The 21,557-nt window shown below is 40.3% G+C and overlaps 3 protein-coding genes across 7 annotated transcripts; 1 reads left to right on the top strand and 2 right to left on the bottom strand.

Annotated features, from left to right (window-relative positions):
* tcte1 (t-complex-associated-testis-expressed 1) lies at window positions 1-4,001 on the bottom strand. The gene is made up of 5 exons (XM_034528163.1): window positions 3,867-4,001; window positions 3,331-3,496; window positions 2,664-3,235; window positions 1,372-1,821; window positions 1-192 (listed from the first exon to the last, which is right to left on the bottom strand). Exons 1-5 carry the CDS (start codon window positions 3,999-4,001, stop codon window positions 1-3), a joined length of 1,515 nt encoding a protein of 504 aa, XP_034384054.1.
* Window positions 4,002-7,676: 3,675 nt separating this feature from the next.
* Window positions 7,677-13,592, bottom strand: rnf8 (ring finger protein 8, E3 ubiquitin protein ligase). Of its 4 annotated transcripts, none has more exons than XM_034528105.1 (9): window positions 13,341-13,592; window positions 12,979-13,107; window positions 12,143-12,594; window positions 11,825-12,026; window positions 11,522-11,584; window positions 11,261-11,350; window positions 11,059-11,166; window positions 10,678-10,882; window positions 7,677-8,048 (listed from the first exon to the last, which is right to left on the bottom strand). In XM_034528105.1, exons 1-9 carry the CDS (start codon window positions 13,461-13,463, stop codon window positions 7,861-7,863), a joined length of 1,560 nt encoding a protein of 519 aa, XP_034383996.1. In that variant the 5' UTR covers window positions 13,464-13,592; the 3' UTR covers window positions 7,677-7,860. The 4 variants fall into 4 exon arrangements, with proteins under 4 accessions (XP_034383996.1, XP_034383995.1, XP_034383998.1 ...); XM_034528104.1 differs by having other exon boundaries at window positions 7,677-8,051; window positions 13,341-13,581; XM_034528107.1 differs by having other exon boundaries at window positions 10,671-10,882; window positions 13,341-13,565.
* Window positions 13,593-14,928: 1,336 nt separating this feature from the next.
* Window positions 14,929-21,048, top strand: aida (axin interactor, dorsalization associated). 2 transcript variants are annotated; one of them, XM_034526986.1, is made up of 11 exons: window positions 14,929-15,222; window positions 15,942-16,008; window positions 16,088-16,141; window positions 16,558-16,612; window positions 16,700-16,763; window positions 16,886-16,998; window positions 17,145-17,153; window positions 18,115-18,237; window positions 18,382-18,504; window positions 19,659-19,776; window positions 19,863-21,048. In XM_034526986.1, the coding sequence occupies exons 1-11, from the start codon at window positions 15,116-15,118 to the stop codon at window positions 19,960-19,962; spliced, it is 933 nt and encodes a 310-aa protein (XP_034382877.1). In that variant the 5' UTR covers window positions 14,929-15,115; the 3' UTR covers window positions 19,963-21,048. The 2 variants fall into 2 exon arrangements, with proteins under 2 accessions (XP_034382877.1, XP_034382878.1); XM_034526987.1 differs by lacking the exon at window positions 17,145-17,153.
* Window positions 21,049-21,557: the final 509 nt, after the last annotated feature.

The following is a 21,557-nucleotide window of genomic DNA, read 5'->3' as shown; positions in this document are numbered from 1 at the left end:
TCAAAGAGAAGTTGTTGATGTTAACTGGGTTTCACCCTTTCCAGCTTGTTTCTTTTGTTCTAAACTCTGGTTCCTCCAAACCATCTCGTTAACGAAGGAAACGCTCTGCTCGTCTACCTCCGTCAGACGGATATCACATTCTGTCACGCTGGTGTTGAGAGCCATCGCCTCCCCCAGAGCTTTACCTGCCTCCTGCATACACACACGCACACACACACACACACACACACACACACAGACAAAGCAACACGATTGGTAAGATCTGAATACATTCTCGATAACTTTGAACCCCCCCACCCCCACCCCCTCGGGCAACTCTAGCTGTCTGAAAAAGCCCACACTTTCTAAACTGCTTACTGTGTGTGTTATCTCTGGCTTATTGTTATGTCTGAAAAAGGCATTTCTATTTTTGTGAACAGTAGACCAAGGTCACAGATATTGATGATATTGCGCAATGCATTTCTACTATGTGGGTGATTTGTGATACTGTACGGTGAAATCCTGAATTGGAGGAAACATGAGGAGGGGATAATCTGATCTGCCTCTCAAAGGGAAATAACACTTACTTAGCTTTCCATTATTGCATGTTTTCCACACGTCTATGAATAATTGAAAAGCCTTATCCTTTCAAGCTATTCTGTCTTTACGGCACTATGTCCATACAGGCACTAGCATGCTTTAGGAAGGAACTCCAGTGTTTCAAAGTAACCCACTGATTCAAAGGAACCACTTTCTGTGCATATTCTTATGATCAAAGAAACACATTGTAAGGGACAACTTGCAATGTTTTTGTTCATATATTTAATTTGCCTCCACTTAGGAAAAATAGAAATGTCTTTATTCATGCTATGTCTTGACAACTATTGGATGTAGGCCTTTTTTCACTGTTGAGTAATCTGACTGTTCTATAAAATGTTGGGAAGTTGTGAAAATAGAGAGCCACAGTTGACATATTTAAACTGCTTGTTTTGTTCGATCAACAGTCTAAAACCCAACCAAAACATTACGTTTATCATAATAACATTATCAAAACATTTTCAAACAATATTTTAGAAGATAGAATAGGTTAGATTGTTATTTCTACTTAAAAAATATTTGAATGATCAATTTTCCAATGAACTCAACTTTTTGATGCAATGCCATGACATTTGGCACACACACGTACAGCTTAAGTTAAACAAAAAAAATGTTTACGCGACATTAGAGCAAAATTAAGCTTGATAAGCTGAGTCACTAATGTCCGAGAATTGCCACCTAACAGTTGGAGCCCTTTTGATGGGACAATGGGGCCTTTTCTCTTGCACCAAGATAAAGCGCTATATTTAGTACCCCACTAGCGCTCTTCCCCTCTAGAAATAGCAATGTACTTACCACGCCCAGGTTGTTGCAGGAGAGGTTGATGCTCTTCAGGGTGTTATTCTGAATGAGAACTTCATACAGTGCGATGGCAGTCGGCCCTGTTACCTGATTGCCTCCCAGGTGCAGGTGAAGCAGGGTGTTGTTCTTCAGCAAGGCCTTACCAATAGCCTGCCCTCCCTCATCTCTCAAACAGTTAAGACGCAGGTTGAGTGACAAAAGAGTGGAGTTCATGGACAAGGCATGAGCTATAGCTTTAGCTCCCGGGCCTCTAATATCGTTGTCACACATGTTCAGTGTCTCGAGTTTACTCCTGTTGAGCAGCTTGCCAATGGCTCTGGCTCCTTTATCTCCGATCAGGTTGTGAGAGAAGTCGAGCTCCCTCAGGGACGGGTGGTCCAAAAGGTGTTTCACCAGCAGCCGGCACTTTTTGTCCTCAATGTGGCTTTGATGGAGCTTCAGAAGCTGAAGAAACAAAATGTCATAAAGGGTAGCAAGATTATGTCGTGAGTAGCATAAAAAGCTGAATAACTAAGAGCACACATAAGTTGTCATGAGGCACAGGACTTGAAAATGATCATTTACGGTGCTTTATATAATGTTAAAATTAAGTATTTACAAGAAATACTAATAGTTGTTGATTGATCCATTAGTCATTTGTCATAGAATTGCCAACAATTGTGTTAACTGTGTAGTCATGAAAGTTTATTATCACACAAAATGTGTGATATGATGTTCAAATGTGGAGATGCTTTTCTGTTTGTTGCTTTTCTGTTGTATCATTGGAACCTAAATATCATTGGGTTTTGGACTGTTGATGGGACATGCAAGCAGTCCGAATAGTCACCTAGGAAGTTATGGTGGACATTTTTCTTTATTTTCTGAAATAAATTAAGTGAAAATAACAGATTAAACACTGAGTAGATGCACCCCTAATAACAACTCCAATAATCACTTGGACGTTCTGATATCATGCACAGAAATCAGTAGCAGATATATTCCATGTTGTGCAGGAGTAAACTAATGTGACAAAACTTTTGTGTCAAAGAGTGACTTATTTAGGTTGCAGCCAGAGGCTGTGCTGTCTTTTTTCTTTGATATAAATAGAGCATGAATCGAATGCTTGGGTAGTGCCAAATTTTCATGACATTAGGGACTGTAAAATGTCAATGAAGCTTTGTAATTGGCAAGACGTCAGAAGGGCTGAATTACAAATACAAACATAGTCAGATAGTCAGGCTCTTTACTTTGCAGAGAGTTACAAAAGGCTTCAAGCCATAAACCTGTGAGGAGCAATCAATATTCACCTTCAAAGTCTTACAGGACATAAGAGCCTTGGCGAGGGACTCACAATCTCTGTCGGTCATCTCAAACATCTTCCATTCAAAGTTCATACCACATTGTTTGACCCTGTACACTAAATGGAGCTCTTCCAGTTTGGTCAGCTTGTTGAGCAGGATGTTAAAGTCAAAGTGGTCCATAGACTGTCCACTGTCCTCATTGTCAATTGCCAACTCTGAACTATATTCCTCATCCTCCTCCTTCTGGGGTTCCTTAATAGGTAGCAGGAGTTGGGAGATGTTTAGCCTCTTCACATAGTTCCTACAAAGAGGTACCATCTCTAGAACTGTCTTCAGCTCTGTTACATTTGGGATAAAAAGCTCAATAATGTTCTCCATGTGCCTCTCAAGGAACATTTGTTTCCAGCTGTGGCCATAATGATTGAGGTCACAAATGTCCCACCGCTGCTTGCAGCAGCGCTTCCAATAGACACCATCGCTGATCAAGTTGGCTGTCTTGTGCAGAGGCAGGTAAGTAGACAGTCTCTCCTGCACAAAGTCTTTGTGGATCGGCCGAAGGTCTTCAAATATGGGCTTTTCTGTAACAGGTAAGTTTGCATAAAGTTCAATTTATATTATTAAGTAAGTGTATACAAATCTGTGAAACAAATAATGATACTAAAAACAAGCATACCCTCAAAGTTTCTCACAATGCTTTGCAGACAGAGGTCTGATAAACAAGGCACTAGAGTCAGGGACCAGTCTTGATCTTCAGCAATGATCCTCCTCGACCTCCTGAAGTCTTCAGCTGGTGCTCCAGGATAGGGGGACCTGGCCATTGTTGCAGGGTTTTTTGTATACTATTCAGGTTAAAAAGAAGCAACATTAAATTACACTTTACAAGTGACACATCGTAACAATTGTAGATTGAGTCTTGCTTTTTATCCTGTTGTTTTTCTTTGATGACATTTAACGCCTTAATGAATTGTAATTAGACTCTGGCTATAAGTTGCATGCAGCCACATTCTGCTGCTAGCTAACCTAGCTCACAGTTAAAACCAGCTAGCTAACTTTATATCTAAAGTAAGATGGCAGTCCCTTCACACTAAAGTTCGCTAAACTGCAACATCTTTACAACAAGTCTTGTTAGGAATCGTTGACAAACCTGTTTTATAACCTTCAGTTACATAAGCACAACTCAACGTAAGCCGTTCAATCGCTAACGTCTACCTGCAGTGCGCTAGTGAGGGCTTCAGTTGTCTCCTTGGTAACAGAACGCTCTATGTCTATTTCTGAACCTCGGAAATATTGAACACGCAGCCTTGGAGTTATCTTACGGCGAAGGCGGTTCACCTCGCTAAACATGCTGTAACTAGCGAAAGCTTTTAACATTTGCAGTGTTTGCTGCTACGTTTAGAGGACATCAATTTACGGAACTTTTGATAACACAACGTTAGGAAATAGTGAGTTCCCTTGTCCACATTTTGGGTCAACGCTATCTCTGTATATATCCCGTCATGAATCCGAAATGTCCGACTTTCATGGAATCCAACTCCAGGATTGACCCACAAACACAACATACGATAGTGCATGTAATGTGCTATCTATGTGAAAGTAATAGTCATATCATTGAATAATAATGATATATTGTTGTAGAGAAAATGTGACGAAATAACTTCCCCACAGGCACTATAAACACAATGATCGATCGATAGATAGATAGACAGACAGATAGATAGATAGATAGATAGATAGATAGATAGATAGATAGATAGATAGATAGATAGATAGATAGATAGATAGATAGATAGATAGATAGATAGATAGATAGATACTTTATTCATCCCCCCTGATAAAGTATATATTTTCCTAATACCAACATCAGAAATCTCAAACTTAAAGGCATTGGTATCTATTAATTATTACATGCAGGAGGATAAAAGAACTGATTGGGGAAGACCACAAAATGATAATTAGACAGCCTAATAAGTATTCCTATACAGTGTAGTGTATGTGGCATCAGTGTTGCAGGAGGCTGGAGATGCTGCAGTATGTGGCCTTATCATACTGTGAGGAACATTTGGATTCTACAAAGCTGGCAGATGGACCTTGGATATCGTCCATGGGCTTTTTGGATAAGAGCATATTGGAGTGAATCCATCTTTCTTACCAACAACAACAACAACAACAACAACACAAAGCATGTGAACAGCTAGAATGTAGGAGAGTAAACATCAGTAAATAGCACCAAAAGAGAATCCTGACTGTTATTAAATAACACAGAAATGAAAGGAAATTTACCGTGAATATGGTTTTCCTATCCCAAACCAAATATGTTGTTATTTTATGCATGTAAATACTGAGATAAATCAAAATTCAGTGCGTCCCTTCAAGACATTGGACAACATTACATAGAACACACATGTCAAGACTGGTCAGCATGTATATTAAAATACATATGATCTATTTAGCTACATAACATAGATTTGTAAGTGCTTCAATGGAAGATGCCCCATAAAAGGTTTATAAAAGAACATTATCTGAATGTACTTATGATGGATTATAATGATGTCATATTTTTTTATTATCCATTAATCTTTAGATTATATTTTATTTGTAACTTAATGTATTACGTTTATTATATAATGGCAAAGAAAAGCATCAATTCTGCACATTTAAGTTGCTGGAACCTGGGACTTCTGACTGAAACAGTAGCTGCTGATTTATTTTGTATGTCTATCAACTAATCCCTTATAAATCAAACTACTTTCATCAGTTGTGTAATTGTGTAACAAATCTTCACATGACCACACGTGCATGGAGGCAGGTAGATGACGCAGCAATAACGGATTGCGTTTCCCATGTGGAGGGCAGAGAGAGAGAGAGAGAGAGAGACAGACAGACAGACAGAGAGAGAGAGAGAGACAGAGAGAGAGAGAGAGAGAGAGAGATGGATGGTAAGGACATCAAAAGTTTGCTTCATGAGTCGGATGTAGGGTTGGACGGAGAGACTCCAACTGTAGCCCCGAGGCGGTCCATCACTGTCGTCCTCATGTAATACAGCCTGACAGACACACGCTTTTTTCGTACTCTGGCTTTAATGGACTCGCGTGACATTAGCCATCCACAGCGCAGGAGGCAAACTCCCTCTGTGAGCGGCTTTTCCAGTGCACTCTGGGTAGAGTCAGTGTGAAAAAATAATACATCAATAGTTATAACTGTAACTGTGTTACAGTAATTAACTGCAGTTTATTAGCTGCAGTTAATTCCAGTAGTAAAGTACACAGGTGTGGTTAAGGAGAGCAGCTCTTTCAAATTACAAACCTTTTTGACAGCAGACATTTTGACTTGTCACGGCAGGAAAAACACTAGAAAACACTCCGTTCTATTCCCAGTAAGCTGTGACAATGTGACAGTGGGCCAGTTTGCACTTTTCCTACTGTGACATCTTGTAAAATCTCCTGATAGAAAGACAGAAACACAACTAACTAAAATCTTGCTTTGTCAGAACTTTGACTCACTTTTTCTTCCATTGCACCAAATGACATAATTCTTCGATGCCATTATTAGGAAATGAAAAGGTTTGGTCACGCATGACAATACAGAGTCCTCCTTAATATAGTGCCATAAAATAACCGGACGGTGCAGCAGGATATTGTCTCATACATCTTAGATAGTGCAGGGTATTTCACATGGAGTATTGAATATAGTGATTATTTAGGGCACACTTAAAGCTTGTAGTCCTCTCTGACTGTTGCAGCCTCACAGAAGCAAAAGCAGTGAATTTACAGAGAAATCAGCAACATGTATCCACTGTGGGAGAACTGAGTGCTTCACCTTGCCGCTCAGGCCGGTGCCGTCACACTTCCATTTGCTTTCTGAGCCCAAGGAGCTGTTGCATTAGTTGCTTGGCAACGCAGCATGTGTGTAGTTACCAAAAGACAGAAGGATTTCACAAAATGAAGTTCCTTTCCAAGATGTGAAATCACTCCAGTAGTGATCGTTGACATGGAGATCTAAATGTGTAATGTTGTTGATAGTTATTGAGGTTCATAATCTATATTTTCCAAACAGAATTAACTTGTCAGGAGTTACATAAAGTATCTCAGCAGTGGCACGAAGGACAACCCATTTTGAAATTGATACCCGTTGCTGTATTTTACATGAATCTTGATTGACCGAAGGATATTGCCTTACTTAAAAAATAAATAAAGATAAACACTCGTACAGCTCAGCTTTTGCTTCGTCAACATAAAGTGAATTTACTGAACATTTCTCACATTATCTTACGAGATGAAAGCATTCATTTGTTTATGTGTGTCAGGAGGACCAGCGTGACAGGAGGTGAACTCTGGAGTGTCGCCTCAAGGGAGTGATTAACGTTCGGCCCGGGAACCTTTCGGCAAAGCACTACAGCTCCTGTGCCGGGCGAGGCAACTCCCAGATGGGCAAGAGAGCATTGCTGAGTACCGCTGGATAAAACATTGAATAACAACAACAAACTAAATGTAAACGTCTTTGGTGGTTCAGTGAGTTTGGCCATGTTTATGCAGTTACAGTATTCTCACATTACTAATAATATTTCTTACACAGTTGGTCTAATTTAAAAATAAGACATATTAAGCTGTTCCTACATTAAGTGACAAAGGGAAATCCAAAAGTTTCAGAGTTCTGTTAAATCAACTAATCGATTAGTCGACACAATCCTATGAGTGTTAGTCGACGTAGAATTCCTTTGGCCGTCCTCCTTAGGATATTCAGTCTGGACCAAGCCCCAGACCGGGATAGTCGTCTATAAAGTGACACCCCTTAAAACAAAAACACTGGTATGACCCTTTCACTGTTAGCAAAGGTTTGTCGTCTCGCTGCCATTCTCCATCTCAAACTTTCAACAGCCACAACTTATGAAGTCAGGCTTCACCAAAGAATAACACTACATGTAGTAGATGGGATTTATGGTGACATCAGGTTTACCAATTCCTTAGAACCGTAAACACAATGAATCAATGCTTGGACAAAGTCAACATGTGGCTATAAAAGTGCATAGGAAAAAAACTTTAATCTTTTTGTTGAAAAAAACGACAAAAAGACATCTGATAACGTTACAAAAAGGAAATCTGGTTAATGGACTCATGAGACCAAACTTAGTGTTCTATCGGAGAACAGTCCAGGGATATGCAAACATCAACACCAAAAAAGTCACATTCCCTCCGGAGTAAAAGGGCTAATCCTCAGACTCATCAACACTACTATAGAGCACGCTGGAGTCCGCGTTGATGCTGCTGTCTGTTTCCAAAGAGACCACCGAGCCCAGGCTGCTGTCGATGGACACCAGGCTGCTGTCGCTGTCGCTGTCGCTGCTCCTGCTGCTGCTGTCGTCATCGTGGATCACCATCACCTGGGCAGAGTCAGCTGCTGGAGGGAAAGACAACGGTGAGAGATTCTCTTTGCAAACATTTGAAAGCTTTCAAGTCCCTTTACATGACGACTCTAAAGAAACATTCATCTAGATTATTCTTATTGTCAACATAATCCACGAAGAGATGAAAACCGACAATGTGTCAGTTTGTCTCTCAAAACTTTTTGACTTTAGTCTGTGGCTCCCTGACCATTTGAAAATGTAGTTTAATTTCTCAAACAGGATGCACACTTTACAGCAAACATTACTCAAACAGGCGTAAATAGTGTGTTTGGTGGATGACTACACATTAAAAATATAGAATATCACCTTTATTATGGACTTTCAGAATCTAGGGGGAGAACATATGTGATGCCAATAACATGCAAAGCCGTTGTGATTTACCAAATCAAACATGAAATCAAATTGCCAAATGACAAAATGTTTTGAGAGTCAGAAAGGACAAGCATGTGCACCATGACTGAGCTAAATCTGACCACATTGCTTTCTGTTATTGATTAGAAATCATAATACTGGTGGAGAAAACTAAATGTGCTCTTTGGTAGCTTACAAGCATTTGGTTTCCAGACCTGACAAGTCAACCACATTTGTTAAAAGTGCCACGTTCAAGGCTGGTGATGAACATGGGTTATGCTTATTCTTTTAGCTCTAACAACAAAATAAATATTCCCCTCAGTATCTTGTCTGCTGAATCAGTGCCACATTTTAAAATCCTCCCCATAAGGAATATCGGTGGCTTTGAGGTGGAATGGAAATTAAACATTATTTACCTAATTAGGTTCAATTTATCTGCTTTGGTTCTGTATCAAATGTGCGAAGTGAACATACCTTTCCCCCCCCCCACCTTTGTTTATTGAGGGAAAGCAAGCTCAATTTGAGAGCCACCTCACCTAACATGCTTAGTAGCAGTATTGCAATGCTAAATACTGCTTTTTAGGTTGCATTACATTATATTTTAACTGTCCTTTCACATGTTTCTTAAATTATATCATAGAACAGAGAAGAACACATGTATCAGCCTAATTGTACTGCCACCTTGTGTTGGAAAGTCTCACTGTGCTCCACACTCATTCCCACTCCACCAACAAGCATATTTTTTAAAAGCATCTATTAAGCAGAGACAGGCTGAAGCAGTGAGTGTAATTACTCTTTGAACACCTTGAAAACCACATTTCATTTAGAGCCTCTGAGCAGCTGAGGGCCGAGCACTTTGCTGGAGGACACCACAGTGTTTACGGCTGAAGGCGAGAGGAACATTAGTCACTGCTCACCCAGACATGTCAAGGCTCTCAGGCTAGTTGACATGATGAATGTGGCACTGCACACCATTGCTAGCAAGTATGAGGCAACCAGAGATTAATGCTATATGGGTCATCCATGAGTGTGATCCTGATGTTGAGTCCGCGACACCACTGTCACATACTGTAGTTTGATGCGTGTTCTGTAACTGATATCTGAGGAAGATAACCCTGAAGTGACATCACGGTGGAAACAATCCTAGAAACATGATGTCCGGATAACTTCTGCAGAATAGGGACGACGGACGGCAAGGTGATAAGATCATATTTAAATAACTAAGCACAGCATTATTTTGATATCAGGAAGTTAACATAATTAATTTAAAATGCATTTCATATGGTAAAAGGTTGTCTAGTTAAGTACACAGTGTTTTCATGATATACTTCCCTCAGACACACGAATAGCAAACCAAGGAAGAGTATTTTCGACTTGGGAAACTAATGTAAGAGGCAACATCAGAGCAGGATTATTTACAGTCAGGAAGATGATTTCTGTTTCAAAATACACCACCCAAAAAGGATGATATATTATTGAACTTCACCCTCTTTAATGAATCCTGCTCTCACTGGACAACAGCCACAACCCATTTCAAGGCTGTCCACCGACCTCAGCTGATGACATCAGTCACAAGCTCGCCTTTCTGAAACAAGGACAAGCTAAAATGTTTTGCTTTTTATTGATCCCTTCATATTTCTCTTTAAAACAAATTACGTTTAATAAGCTGCTTCTCTAACGGCATTAAAGTCTGTAGGACTTATACACATAGACTATTAGACTCTGGGTCAATGGTGTATGATTGTAAGTCGCTTTGGATAAAAGCGTCAGCTAAATGAAATGTAATGTAATACACATAAATGAACGTCCATTACATTCAAGCCCTTGCCAAAGGACTTCACTCAATACGGAAAAAGCCTACCGCCATCAGGGCGAGCTCTCTGTATTTTGCATCACACCTAACTTGTGGCATCTCTTATTGGAAGCGATGTGTTTTACACCAGCCACCCAGAGCGAAAGGAGGCAGCAATCGAGGACGGAGACGAAAGCGACGGAGCAGCAGCTAGGAATATGGTGGAAAATCCAAGGAAGCGTGCACCCCAGAAAGGTTTCTGGAATGGATGCTCCAGATAAATAAGAAACTTACCGCACTGAAAGATTTGAGTAAAAAAAGACCGCGATCGATGGCAAGGACAAACGTGATCAGTGGGGTAGATGCTGCAAGGCCGACCGGCGTGGAGAAAGTTTGCATAATCAACCTCACTGACAGCGGAGATGCAAAAGTTAACTGTTGGATACTAATGCCACTGCAGATAACGCACCTCTCACCTTTCCTCTCAGTGATGAGGGTCTGTCGCCTCGACTTCATGTCCAGGCTCAAGTTTTCCACCATGCTGTCGATGCAGTTGTCCAGGGCCAGACAGCGAGTCTGAGATTGGATGGCCCGTCGGCAGATCGGACACTCGTCTTTCTTTTTGCGCCACTGCTTGATACAGTGACTGCAGAAGCTATGAGCGCAGCTCAGGATGACTGCCTGTAGACAAAATCAGTGCAGATCAAAACGTTAATATTGTAGAGGCTATGATATGTTTTTGTACCTCAAAAGAAAACAAAATACTTTTGTCATTGCTGTGTAATAATTGCTGTATTCAGTTTTTGTATCCGTTTTACTAATTTTCAACACCATGCTTAATTAACTCTTAACCCTACCTCAATGAAGAGCTCGGAGCAGATGATGCACTGAAGCTCATTCTCCAAAACTTCCGTCACTTGTGTAACTACTTCATCCTTTTGGGCCCTGGCCTTTTCATTCTCCTCCTGCAAAAAAATTAAAATAACTTAATAAAACTTTGCTGATGCAATGCCAAACAATACAAAAAGGATGCGTAAATGATTAAGAACGTTGTAATACCTTTGTCAATTCCAGCTCTTTGTTTTTGGCCAAGAGAATCTCTTCAAAGCCTTCCCGAGAAAGGGCAAGTTCGTCTATTACTTTCTTTTGCTTTGAATGTTGAAAACAGTTTGACAATTAAAAAAAATAAATTGATGTGTGAATTCACGAAACAGCACTCGAAAAGTCAACAATTTAACATGTTTATAGCGACATAATATTTTGACAAATACATTTGTGTCTGGTTGCTTGAACTAAAACCTCCAGTTTTATGCTACATACCTCTTGCAAGGCATCTTCCAACTGCTTCTTCAAAAGCTCCTCTTGTTGCTGTGTTTTCTGTGCCTAAATACATGAAGGTTACAATTTCATTAAAGAGAGAATTCTCTAGTAGTCATTTGTACAACAAAATATACAAAAAAGACGACAGTGTTAGCGTGTACATATCATCAATAGACAAATATGATGCATACCTAACAAAGGTTTGAAAATAAAACAACTATATTGTTGAACAGAAAGGCACTACTTTCAATTGTTGGTGATGTATATTCCATGTATGAAAGGACTTCCTGAAAAAGCTCTCGCCTCTAGCCGCCTCTTGCTGAAGGACTTCTCTAATGTCTCCATCCGGTGCATCTTGGCTCTGAGCGTCTCCAGCTGACCATGCAGCTCCCTGACATGCTCCACTCTGAGAGGGTCAGCCTGCCGCGGCTCTCCCCCGAGAGAGGCTACCTGCCTTTGGGTGTTGTCTACCTGCTCCCTCAACTTCAGGATGTTCTGGCTGTACCTGCAAAGGGAGCAATATCTTTCTAATATCTTTTTTTTAAAGAATGCAATAGATTCATCGTTCAGAGAGAGAGAAAATGCAAATGTAATGATAATACAAGAGAGGCATACACTTACATCTGCAAGTTGTCCAGGTCACAGGGAGTGTTGGAGCCATCTGAGGGCCGGTCTACTTCCTGGACTTGTCTGCTGGGTCCAGTTTCCTCTAATTGAGAGTGACTGAGCCTCTGCTGTCGCTTCACTGGTGACAGAGGGCAGGGCTTTGCAAATGACTTGTCTGCAGAAGAGCAGCGGTAGAGCTTGGGCTTTGAGGTAGAAGGCTCAACTTCTTCAACAGTCAACTTCCTCTTAGCCGTCTTGGAAACAAGGGCTGCTTTAGCGCCTTCTTTATGTCCCTTTGCCAAGTGGTGTTTAATGTCTTTAAGGGGCCGCTGGACAAAGATGTAGTCAAACTCCACTTCTGTGGAGGAAGTGGAAGGAACCCCAAGTTGTATAGAGTCTCCGAGCCTCAGCTGATGGGATTCTTCAGCGGGAATGCGGTTTCCATTCACCCACACACCGTTGAGACTCTGAGGGGGAAAAAAGCAATACTTTCTTTATCAGCTGCAATTGAATATAATAGTCAAAGCAAAGAATATCAAGAACACAATACCACCTTATTAGGTTCACCTTCAAGTGTTGAGATATTGAACTAAATAATTCAACTATATGTTTATTATTGAAGTTGTAGTTTGCAGTCTTGTTAAACTGGACTGTGCTTTTATTCAAATCTCCCTGTGTGGTTGTCAGATGATACTTATTAAATCCTGCCCTAGTGTCTTGTGAGTAAAGGTTGGTCTGTTTACACCGCAGACATTTAATCTAAGACTGTCGACTTGTTGTTTTTACACATTTTATAAAACATGTGTAACGTTAATTGTTTAATGTACAACACCGTGGGAATGCAATATTACCTTTTTGTCTGTCACTGTCCACTGTCCATCTTCCCTCTGTTTGACAGCACAGTGTAGTCTGGAGATCATCAGAGGACAACTTGGAGACAACAGCTGGTGGGTTACTTCCAGACCACGTCCTATGGTGACCTGGACAGTCAAAAACAAACCAGTTAGCTAACAGTTAGTTAGTCTGCCAGTTAGCTCCTTTACTGTGCAGCCTTCACCTTATTAAAACAGAAAACTGCGATAACGACATGCTAACAAAATCACCAACAAATAAAAATTAATGAGGAATATATTGTATTTGCTGAATCGCAAACTTGAGCAAGTTTTAGGGTACATATAGCGTAAATGTAGCTCGTTGGCTAGCATTAGCAAACCTCAGTGTTTTCGAACAAGCGAAGCCAGTCTGAATTTCTTCCGACTCTCATCATACATAAAACCTCTGAGTCTGAACAGTCGCCCTCCTCAGCCGCAGCCGAGACAGTCGTTACAGTTTCCATCTTATCTCATTCTGTCAGCGGCTAATATGACTGGAGTGCATCGCTAACAGTGTTGCTGCTACATCGCTCAACTGACGGTGGACTACGGCTTCCAGACGGAGAGTGACAGGACGAAACCGGAAACAGCTTGGTTTGTTATCAAAATAAAGGCGTTAGATGAGGTTGAAATTCAGATTCAGGCCGGAAATGGGAGAATTACACTGTCCAACAACCCTAATGCAATAAGGACATATTCAGAATAATACCTTAAATAAATGTTTAATAAACTGTTTTAAAACCACCAAACGTTGATGAACAAATGAACCATCTGTCACATATAAATCATGTATTGTTTAAACATACTCATCAATAAAAAACGAAATAAATGTCAACATTTCTAGAGAAATTAATAATATTATATTATATTGATAATATAACAGTTTTTAAATAGTCCAACCATATTTAATAGTGCTTAGTTATATATATATATAACTATATATATAGATATATATATAGTTATTGTGTCATTTTAATCCATTTAGCAATACGTGTTTAATTTTCTAAATTGAAATGAATGTCGTTTTTTTTTAAATATCGTTGGTAATTAAATGTCAAAGTGGTAGAACATTTACGTACACTTACTTGTGTGCATGTGATCCTACTTTATACTTATACTTCATTACAATTCAAAGCAAAATATGTTTACTCTGCTATAACTTTATCATCTCTGATCTGTAATAAAAACGACTCTGTTGAGTACCCCTGGGGGGTACGTGAAGGCATTCTCGGGGGCATATGAGATTATTTTTTTATATATTTGAAATGATCATCCATCAGTGTGAAAAAGTGTGTTGGACCTTAGTATTACCTCAATTGTGAACCCTGGACATAGATGCTTGTTTTTTGTGAGACATTTGGGAATATGATATTGGGTATTATATTTACACAATGCATCCTTTTGATGTATGTGTTTGCTGTCTTGCAGCTTATACATAGTGCTTTGTTTTTTGTCTGAGCAAGGAACGCGGTTGCCCCCCGTGTATGTGGAATTTAAAAAATATATATTTAAAATGAGCATCCATTAAAAAAATCCTTTAAAAATTGTTATTTAATACATATTAAATAAAATGTTATATATTAAATCAGACACCGATGACACAGCGCTGTGTATTACATCTTTTTTTCAACCAAAATGCTTAGTATGCCTACCGGTCAGAGGGTACTTGGGTGAACAACATACATTACTGACAGCAGGTTGAGAACCACGCGGAGGATCCACTTCTTCCACCACTGCTCCTCACTCAACTAATTTAGCTGATTCACACGGTGATACAAATAATAATGATTCCACTTTTCAATGAAATAAACATACTTTTTTTTTTTTTGCTGCAGTGTTTCTCTTCGTATATTAGTCTATGCTCACTGTTACCGCCCGCTCCAGCAGCCCCGTGTCTCAAAACGTGCGCACCCGAGCTCCGGGCGGGACTTCCTTTCTCCGGCGGATGCGCTGTGAGAGTGAACAGGCAGAAAGGGCTTGGTCTGGGCATCGCTGGTGTGTCTGCGCGGCCCTGGACGGCAGATAACCGGGCTGACAACGCCGCCGAAGCCTCGTAGATGAACCTCCTCCCCGGCTATGCTGCCCTGAGAGCACCGCGAGTATCCGCCCTGCCAACATGTCTGAAGTCAACAAGACTATTCAGAAATGGCACGCCAGTTTTGAGAAAGGCACAGACTTTGACTCATGGGGACAATTAGTGGAGGCTATAGATGAGTACCAAATGTAAGTTGCGTTCAACATGTGCGTGTCCTGCCTCTCCCACAGCTGGGCGGCATGCGCTTCTTCTAGCCCCCGCTGTGCAAGGAGATCACAGCATGTAGTGGCTGCATGGGGCTTCACAAGAAGTTCTCGCCTTACCCATCCATGACGTGATGTGGCAGAGGCAGCAGAGTCGTGTGTGTGTGTGTGTGTGTGTGTGTGTGTGTGTGTGTGTGTGTGTGTGTGTGTGTGTGTGCGTGTGTGCGTGCGTGTGTGTGTGTGTGTGTGTGTGTGTGTGTGTGCGCGCGCGCGCGTTGCATCCCAGATTCATTCACCACTTTGAGTTGAGGGAGAGTCCTTTCACAAAGCCTGTCGTGGAAAAGGAACCCCGAGCTGCGTACAGCGTGTTTCATTATGCAGTGCAGAAATGGGGTCCAATGTTCCCTCAAGAGTATTGAGAAATAGTCCGCCACACCCTCTTATTGTTATGGGTCGGTTTTTAGTTAGAAATGTTTCCCCGCTTTCAGACACTAACTATCTTGTCTTTGCACATTTTTAAAGATGTGATCTGCTTTGTCTACTAATGTTTGATCAGACATTGCATTAATAATATAAAATGTATACCTTGACACCTTTTTTATTTACCAGAAGGGGGCGCAAACGTACCTAATTTATCCACCGTTACGTTGCAAGAATCTTCAAGTTTTACTGCAAAGCATTAACACGTCTGTGTTGTCATTTAGTTTGGCGAGACAACTGCAAAAAGAGGTGCAGTCAACAAATGCATCCGACTTCACAGAGGAGCAAAAGGTAATCGGTACACCTCTCTTTTATCTCTGGACAAAAAACACAGGTGTTCTGCATAAACTAACACGATTTTCTCTTTTAGAAAACTTTAGGAAAGATTGCAACATGCCTGGAGATGAGAAGTGCCAGTCTGCAGGTTTGTGTCCTTTTCTTTTAATGTGAAATATATGGAATTCTAGAAATGGTCAAGTCAATTTATTTATAGGGGACATCTTAAAAATAAGTTGCTAAAGTGCTTTATACAGAAATAAACACTGGATCAATAAGTAAAACAATAAATAAGTCCAAACCCTCTCAGTGCTTCCAAATGTTTGAATAGCCACGAAAAAAGTGTGTACAACTTTTAAATAATTTAAAACACGTTACACAACTATTTGTCAAAACACCAGACTTCATTAAAGTTTTTGGCTATTTAACTGTCATCAAAAACCCTGATAAAGGCAAAATTGGTGACTTCCCAGGGTCATTAAAGCCAAAGGTCAAAGCAAAAGCCTATTTTCTTATAAATTCACTTTTCTAAAGATGATAACAAATGTGTCTTCTTTTCTGCAGTGCACACAGTCAAAGGAGGACTTCAAGTTGGAAGAGCTGAAGAAACTTGAAACCAGTAAGTAAAGTGACTGGGAGTCGAGCTCCTACTCGTTTAGCCTCCTGTTGTGACTTTGTGTTCTGATCTTCCTCCTTTTGTCGACAGTCATTCAAAATATCTTGACGTACAACAAAGAATTTCCCTTTGATGTGCAGCCAGTGCCCTCGAGGTAAAATATCCATCATTAAACATCCCGCGTTGTATCTGCTTGAAGTTTGTATTTCACAGAATATCCCGCTTGATTTATCGAAGTTGTACCATGTGATTAAACCTGCCGCTCCTCTCCGTCAGGAAAATCCTGGCTCCAGGTGAAGAGGAGAGCCTGGAGGAGGAGGAGGAGGAGGAGGAAGAGGATGCTGCAGCTGGAGCCGGTTCTACAGAAGCGTTCCCCCCGAGACCCCCCGGTACTGATAACAGTCAATAAAACAAGGGATGTTTGATTCGTGGTGTCATATTGTCCCGTCGTCCTGTTTGACTGTGTGTCTTTTTGTTTCTCTCTGTCGGTGCTGTGCATGGCTTCATCGCTCATTCCTGCCTGCTTCATTTGCAGCTTCGCAAGGTATGGCTCTTACCCACGAACATCTGAACTGGTTCGCTCCTGCGTGACGGACCTGTTTTTATATATCGCAGCCTTTGAGGGAAAATACAAAATCGTGTTTGCTGAATTGACAAAAGTGTGAATTCAGAAGCGTATCATACAGAGTTCATTTTAGAGTGTGTTGCTTACTCTTGACTGTGTAAAGGTATGTACATGTAGATGTTTTCTCCTTCATCAGCAGAGAGTTTAAGTGCCTTCCACTTCCAAAGTCAGACTCTGTTCCACTTGCTTTGGCCAAACAATCTTCTTTTTCCATCTGGAATTTCTTTTGTTTGATCTTTCTGACAAGTAGAAACATAAAAGTCATCCTCAAAGACTTATTTTTTTTACAGCGTAAAAGATACCGCTTCAGCTTAAAGCTGGTCTCATCGGTTTTCTGTATAATGACTCTGTGTCACTTATGTAGTGACAGAGCCATCGCTTGACTCTGCAGTTCCCCTCCAATTCTACGGTTTCGATTCTCTCTCATGAAGCTCGGTTCCAGTTGCAGCAGTTTGAAGTGAGAAAAGACCTTCTTTGTGCCACGTGTAGTTAGCAACTAGCTGGTGGACATCTTGGAACATTGAGCAGCTAAAGAGACAGATGTTTCCCTCGAGTTGGTGGAGACCAAAACTGAGCTCAAAGGAGTGTATATTGTACACGTTCATTAGCAATTGTGTGAATAGGCAACTCTTTACAAACATTACTTTTTGAGGTGATTTATGTCAATTCTGTGTCGTAAGTGCAGCTTTAATATATAGTCAAACTCTTTATGTTTTAGCTTTCTAGAAAAACAAATAATAGCTGTTTTAATATCTAACTGGTTACTTGACATGACGGTCTGTATTCTGATGGTGAAAAAAATGCTACACTTTGGACTCGAGGGGTGTCGCCACCTATTGTTATGGCAACTGTTAATGTCTGTAATCTTTGTCCTCCACAGGTACCTTGTTGCCACGGTTACCCTCAGAGCCTGGGATGATGCTACTTACACTAAAGATAGAAAAGATTGGGTTGAAGGATGCCGGTCAGTGCATCGATCCCTACATGACCATCAGTGTGAAAGGTAATGATCTACTCACCTGCTCCAGAGCTTTGGATCTTCCTGTGTCTGTGAAAAGGCTGCCGAACAGCATCACCGTGAGAATCCCGGTATGAAATGTCCGGTCGGCCAAAACCAAGAGCACATTCTGTCTTTCTCCGCCTGCAGATTTGAACGGCGTAGATGTGAACCCGGTGCAGGACACACCTGTGGCCTCCAGGAAGGAAGATACCTACATCCACTTCAGTGTGGACGTAGAGATCCAGAGACATGTGGAGAAACTACCAAAAGGTAATACCTGACCGCTTATCCAAAGGGGAGTACTATAAATGGAACATTTCATTCCTACATTACTAACATCACAAAAATGTACACAACTCAAAGGATAATTCTGGATATATTCCATATGAAAAGACCTACAAAAATCTGTTATTTGATTGGATGCTGCAGCTGATCGCTGGAGTGAAGATAGATCACAGATTAAACTCAATCTATATATTAGATTAGTTTTCTGATTAACCATCTGGTCAAAATGTATGTTTATTGTAGGTCTGAATAACGAAAGGACCACAAACAACTTTCTTCATTTATAAAAAGAATTGTCTTTTCTGGATCTGTTATTTCCCTCAATAACTTTTATTGTGTATGTAATTAAAGTCAGAGAGAGCTGAAGAAAGGAAACACTTTTTACATAATTTATCATCATTTCTATTCAGTCACGTGAGGCTGATCATTCCTGAGTGTCGGGCTTGATGAGTTATATAATTTAAGTTTAACCTGAAACATTGAGCCTAATTCCAGTGTTTAAGAGAAACCATAATCATATTGTGGGTTATTTTATAATATCAGAATTTTAAAACATACAGACGCAAATAATTATTAAATAAGATAAACGCATTCCCCTGTTAGAAAATGATCCTGCGCGTATATTGAGGACGTAGGACACAGAACACAGTATAAATACCACACACTGTGTATAAATACCAAACTGTGTATAAATACCAAATGCTGTTTGTTTAACAGACTACAGAGAAAACATCTCCACTCTGATCATGATGATAACTGTGTCTTTACAAGTAGTAGTTTAACACCATTAAATCAACTGAATGGTTTCCTTGCGTCTCTCCATGGATCCCTGGTGCGAGGGACTAAGACGCAAGGAAAGGAAGCAAGTGAGGGAAACGGGGATGCGATTAAGAGGGATGCACCCGTTGATCCACAGAAATTGAGTGGACCTGAGGTTCCAGGAGATGGCGCTATGCTGCAATTGTCGTTGATCAAATGCCATTTAACAAGATATTTAGCTCAGGTCTCATGTTAACCTCCTGGGGTCTGGATCAGGAAGTCTTCTTCTGCGTTGTAGAGTCCTCAAGTGGATAATACCAAAAGACATTATGGCCGTTCATACACAGTTCTCCAACCATGTATTTTGTACGTTCTTCTAGGAGCAGCTATCTTCTTTGAATTCAAGCACTACAAACCTAAAAAGAGGTTCACCAGCACTAAATGTTTCGCCTTCATAGAAATGGACGAGATCAAACCCGGCCCCATCGTCATCGAACTGTGAGTCGACTGCCGCGCTAAATGATTTGAGGGATTCCTTTACGTCTCGAAACAGGAAGTTTATACGGTACCGTCTTGTATTTCAGGTACAAGAAGCCCACAGACTTCAAGAGAAAGAAACTGCAGCTTCTAACAAAGAAACAACTCTATCTCCATCTTCATCAGACATTACACAAGGACAGCTAAGTGGCAGCACACCCCGGACTTTGACCCGCCTCTTTCTAACCTCTCTTACATCCCTGTGGTGCTCCGCCTCATCAACTCCAGCAATACGAAAACAAGGTTGAGGTCATTGGTTTCCTCTGAGTATATGGAGAAAGTAAACGATCAGTCGCATCAGCTCAGACTTTTGTATCCTTGAAAAGTGCATTTAACCTCTGTTGCAGGAAACCCTTCTCCAAAAACTCAAGAACCCTTAAATTTGTTTTTTGACTGGTTGAACCGGCCAGAAGATACCCGTCTGTTTCATATTAGAGAAGGGTTCTGTTAAAACCACCTCATCTCCAGTCTTCCTTAGCGCACTGATTTTGGGAAAAACATGGGACACAATGTGAGTTATTGCAGGTGCTCAATTAAAGTCACTATTGTTTGTTCTTTTGGATTTTGGTCCCTTAATGTAAATTCAGCGAAACATTAAAAGCAACTATGTCGACATGTTGGTGAAGTTATGGCAGTTTGCAAAGCCACTGAATTGAAAAAAAACATGCATCACAGTCCAGAACGGTTTGTGTGTGCCATAAATATATTTAAGGCTTAATATGATCAACTAAATAAATATTTAAAAGCCATTACAAACTGGTTAATAAACTTGGCATTACATCAATCTAGGAAATTGTGACGGGTTAAATATAAAGTAATGCTCTGACCATTTTAAAGTGTTTTATATAATCGGCAACTGTTTTTTTTGCCCAAAATTAATGTTGCCACATTTCAGTGTTCATGTTACAGTAAGTATCAGATTTAGTCTACACACGGTTTCATAAATGCATAAAGAGTGAAGTGGATGCCGCCTGGTTTGCATGATCCATCCGGTCTTCCAGTGTTCAGGTTGGATGTTCATCACCTGCCAGAAATATTAGTTTTTAAACTCTAGTGTTACCTTGCAGATCAGATGTGTTATGTATACAGTTCTGTGTGATACATCTTTACTGGCAGTCAAAGGACAGCTGTGCTCTCGGTCTGACTTAATTGCCCCTCTTAAACCCACTACTTTTATTTTATAAATTCACGTCACCCTGTTATAAAGGGCATTAAAAAAATGTTTATAAAGTTGCATGTACATTTTGTTTCCATTCAGACGTTGCAGATGTTCATCTTTACTACATATGAAGCAGTTTGTTGGATAATTTCACAGACAGTGAACACCTTTTTAGGATGTGTAATTTATGCAAATATTAGGTCCCTGATTGTTACAAACATGTTGTATTGTTCTTAAGTGTGGGTCAGATTAACTTAAGTATTGCACTCAAGGCTTCGGACAATCTTCTTCAAACCAAAAAGCAAAGAAATGGACAGAACAGACGTCTCGAATAATTAATTAAATCCTACCAGTGTCACTCCACACACGTAGGTAAATATGGTACATGCAGGTTTTGGATAAGTTCACATGTCAACTGACTTAATGAACAGAAACAGAACTAAGGTTAATGTTTCTGTCCCAGCAGCACAGCCTTATTTTTTTCCAAATAAAGCAAACGCCTTAAAGACACATGTTGAAAAGTATTTAAGACCAGTGTAAAATACATTCACTGTAAGGGAACTGTAACCAGTTAGTAACATAA

The sequence above is a fragment of the Cyclopterus lumpus genome, chromosome 24 (assembly GCF_009769545.1).
Source record: "Cyclopterus lumpus isolate fCycLum1 chromosome 24, fCycLum1.pri, whole genome shotgun sequence".
Taxonomy (NCBI): Eukaryota; Metazoa; Chordata; class Actinopteri; order Perciformes; family Cyclopteridae; genus Cyclopterus; species Cyclopterus lumpus.
The sequence above is the reverse complement of the archived record's forward strand: the minus strand, read 5'-3'. Positions and strand labels throughout refer to the sequence as shown.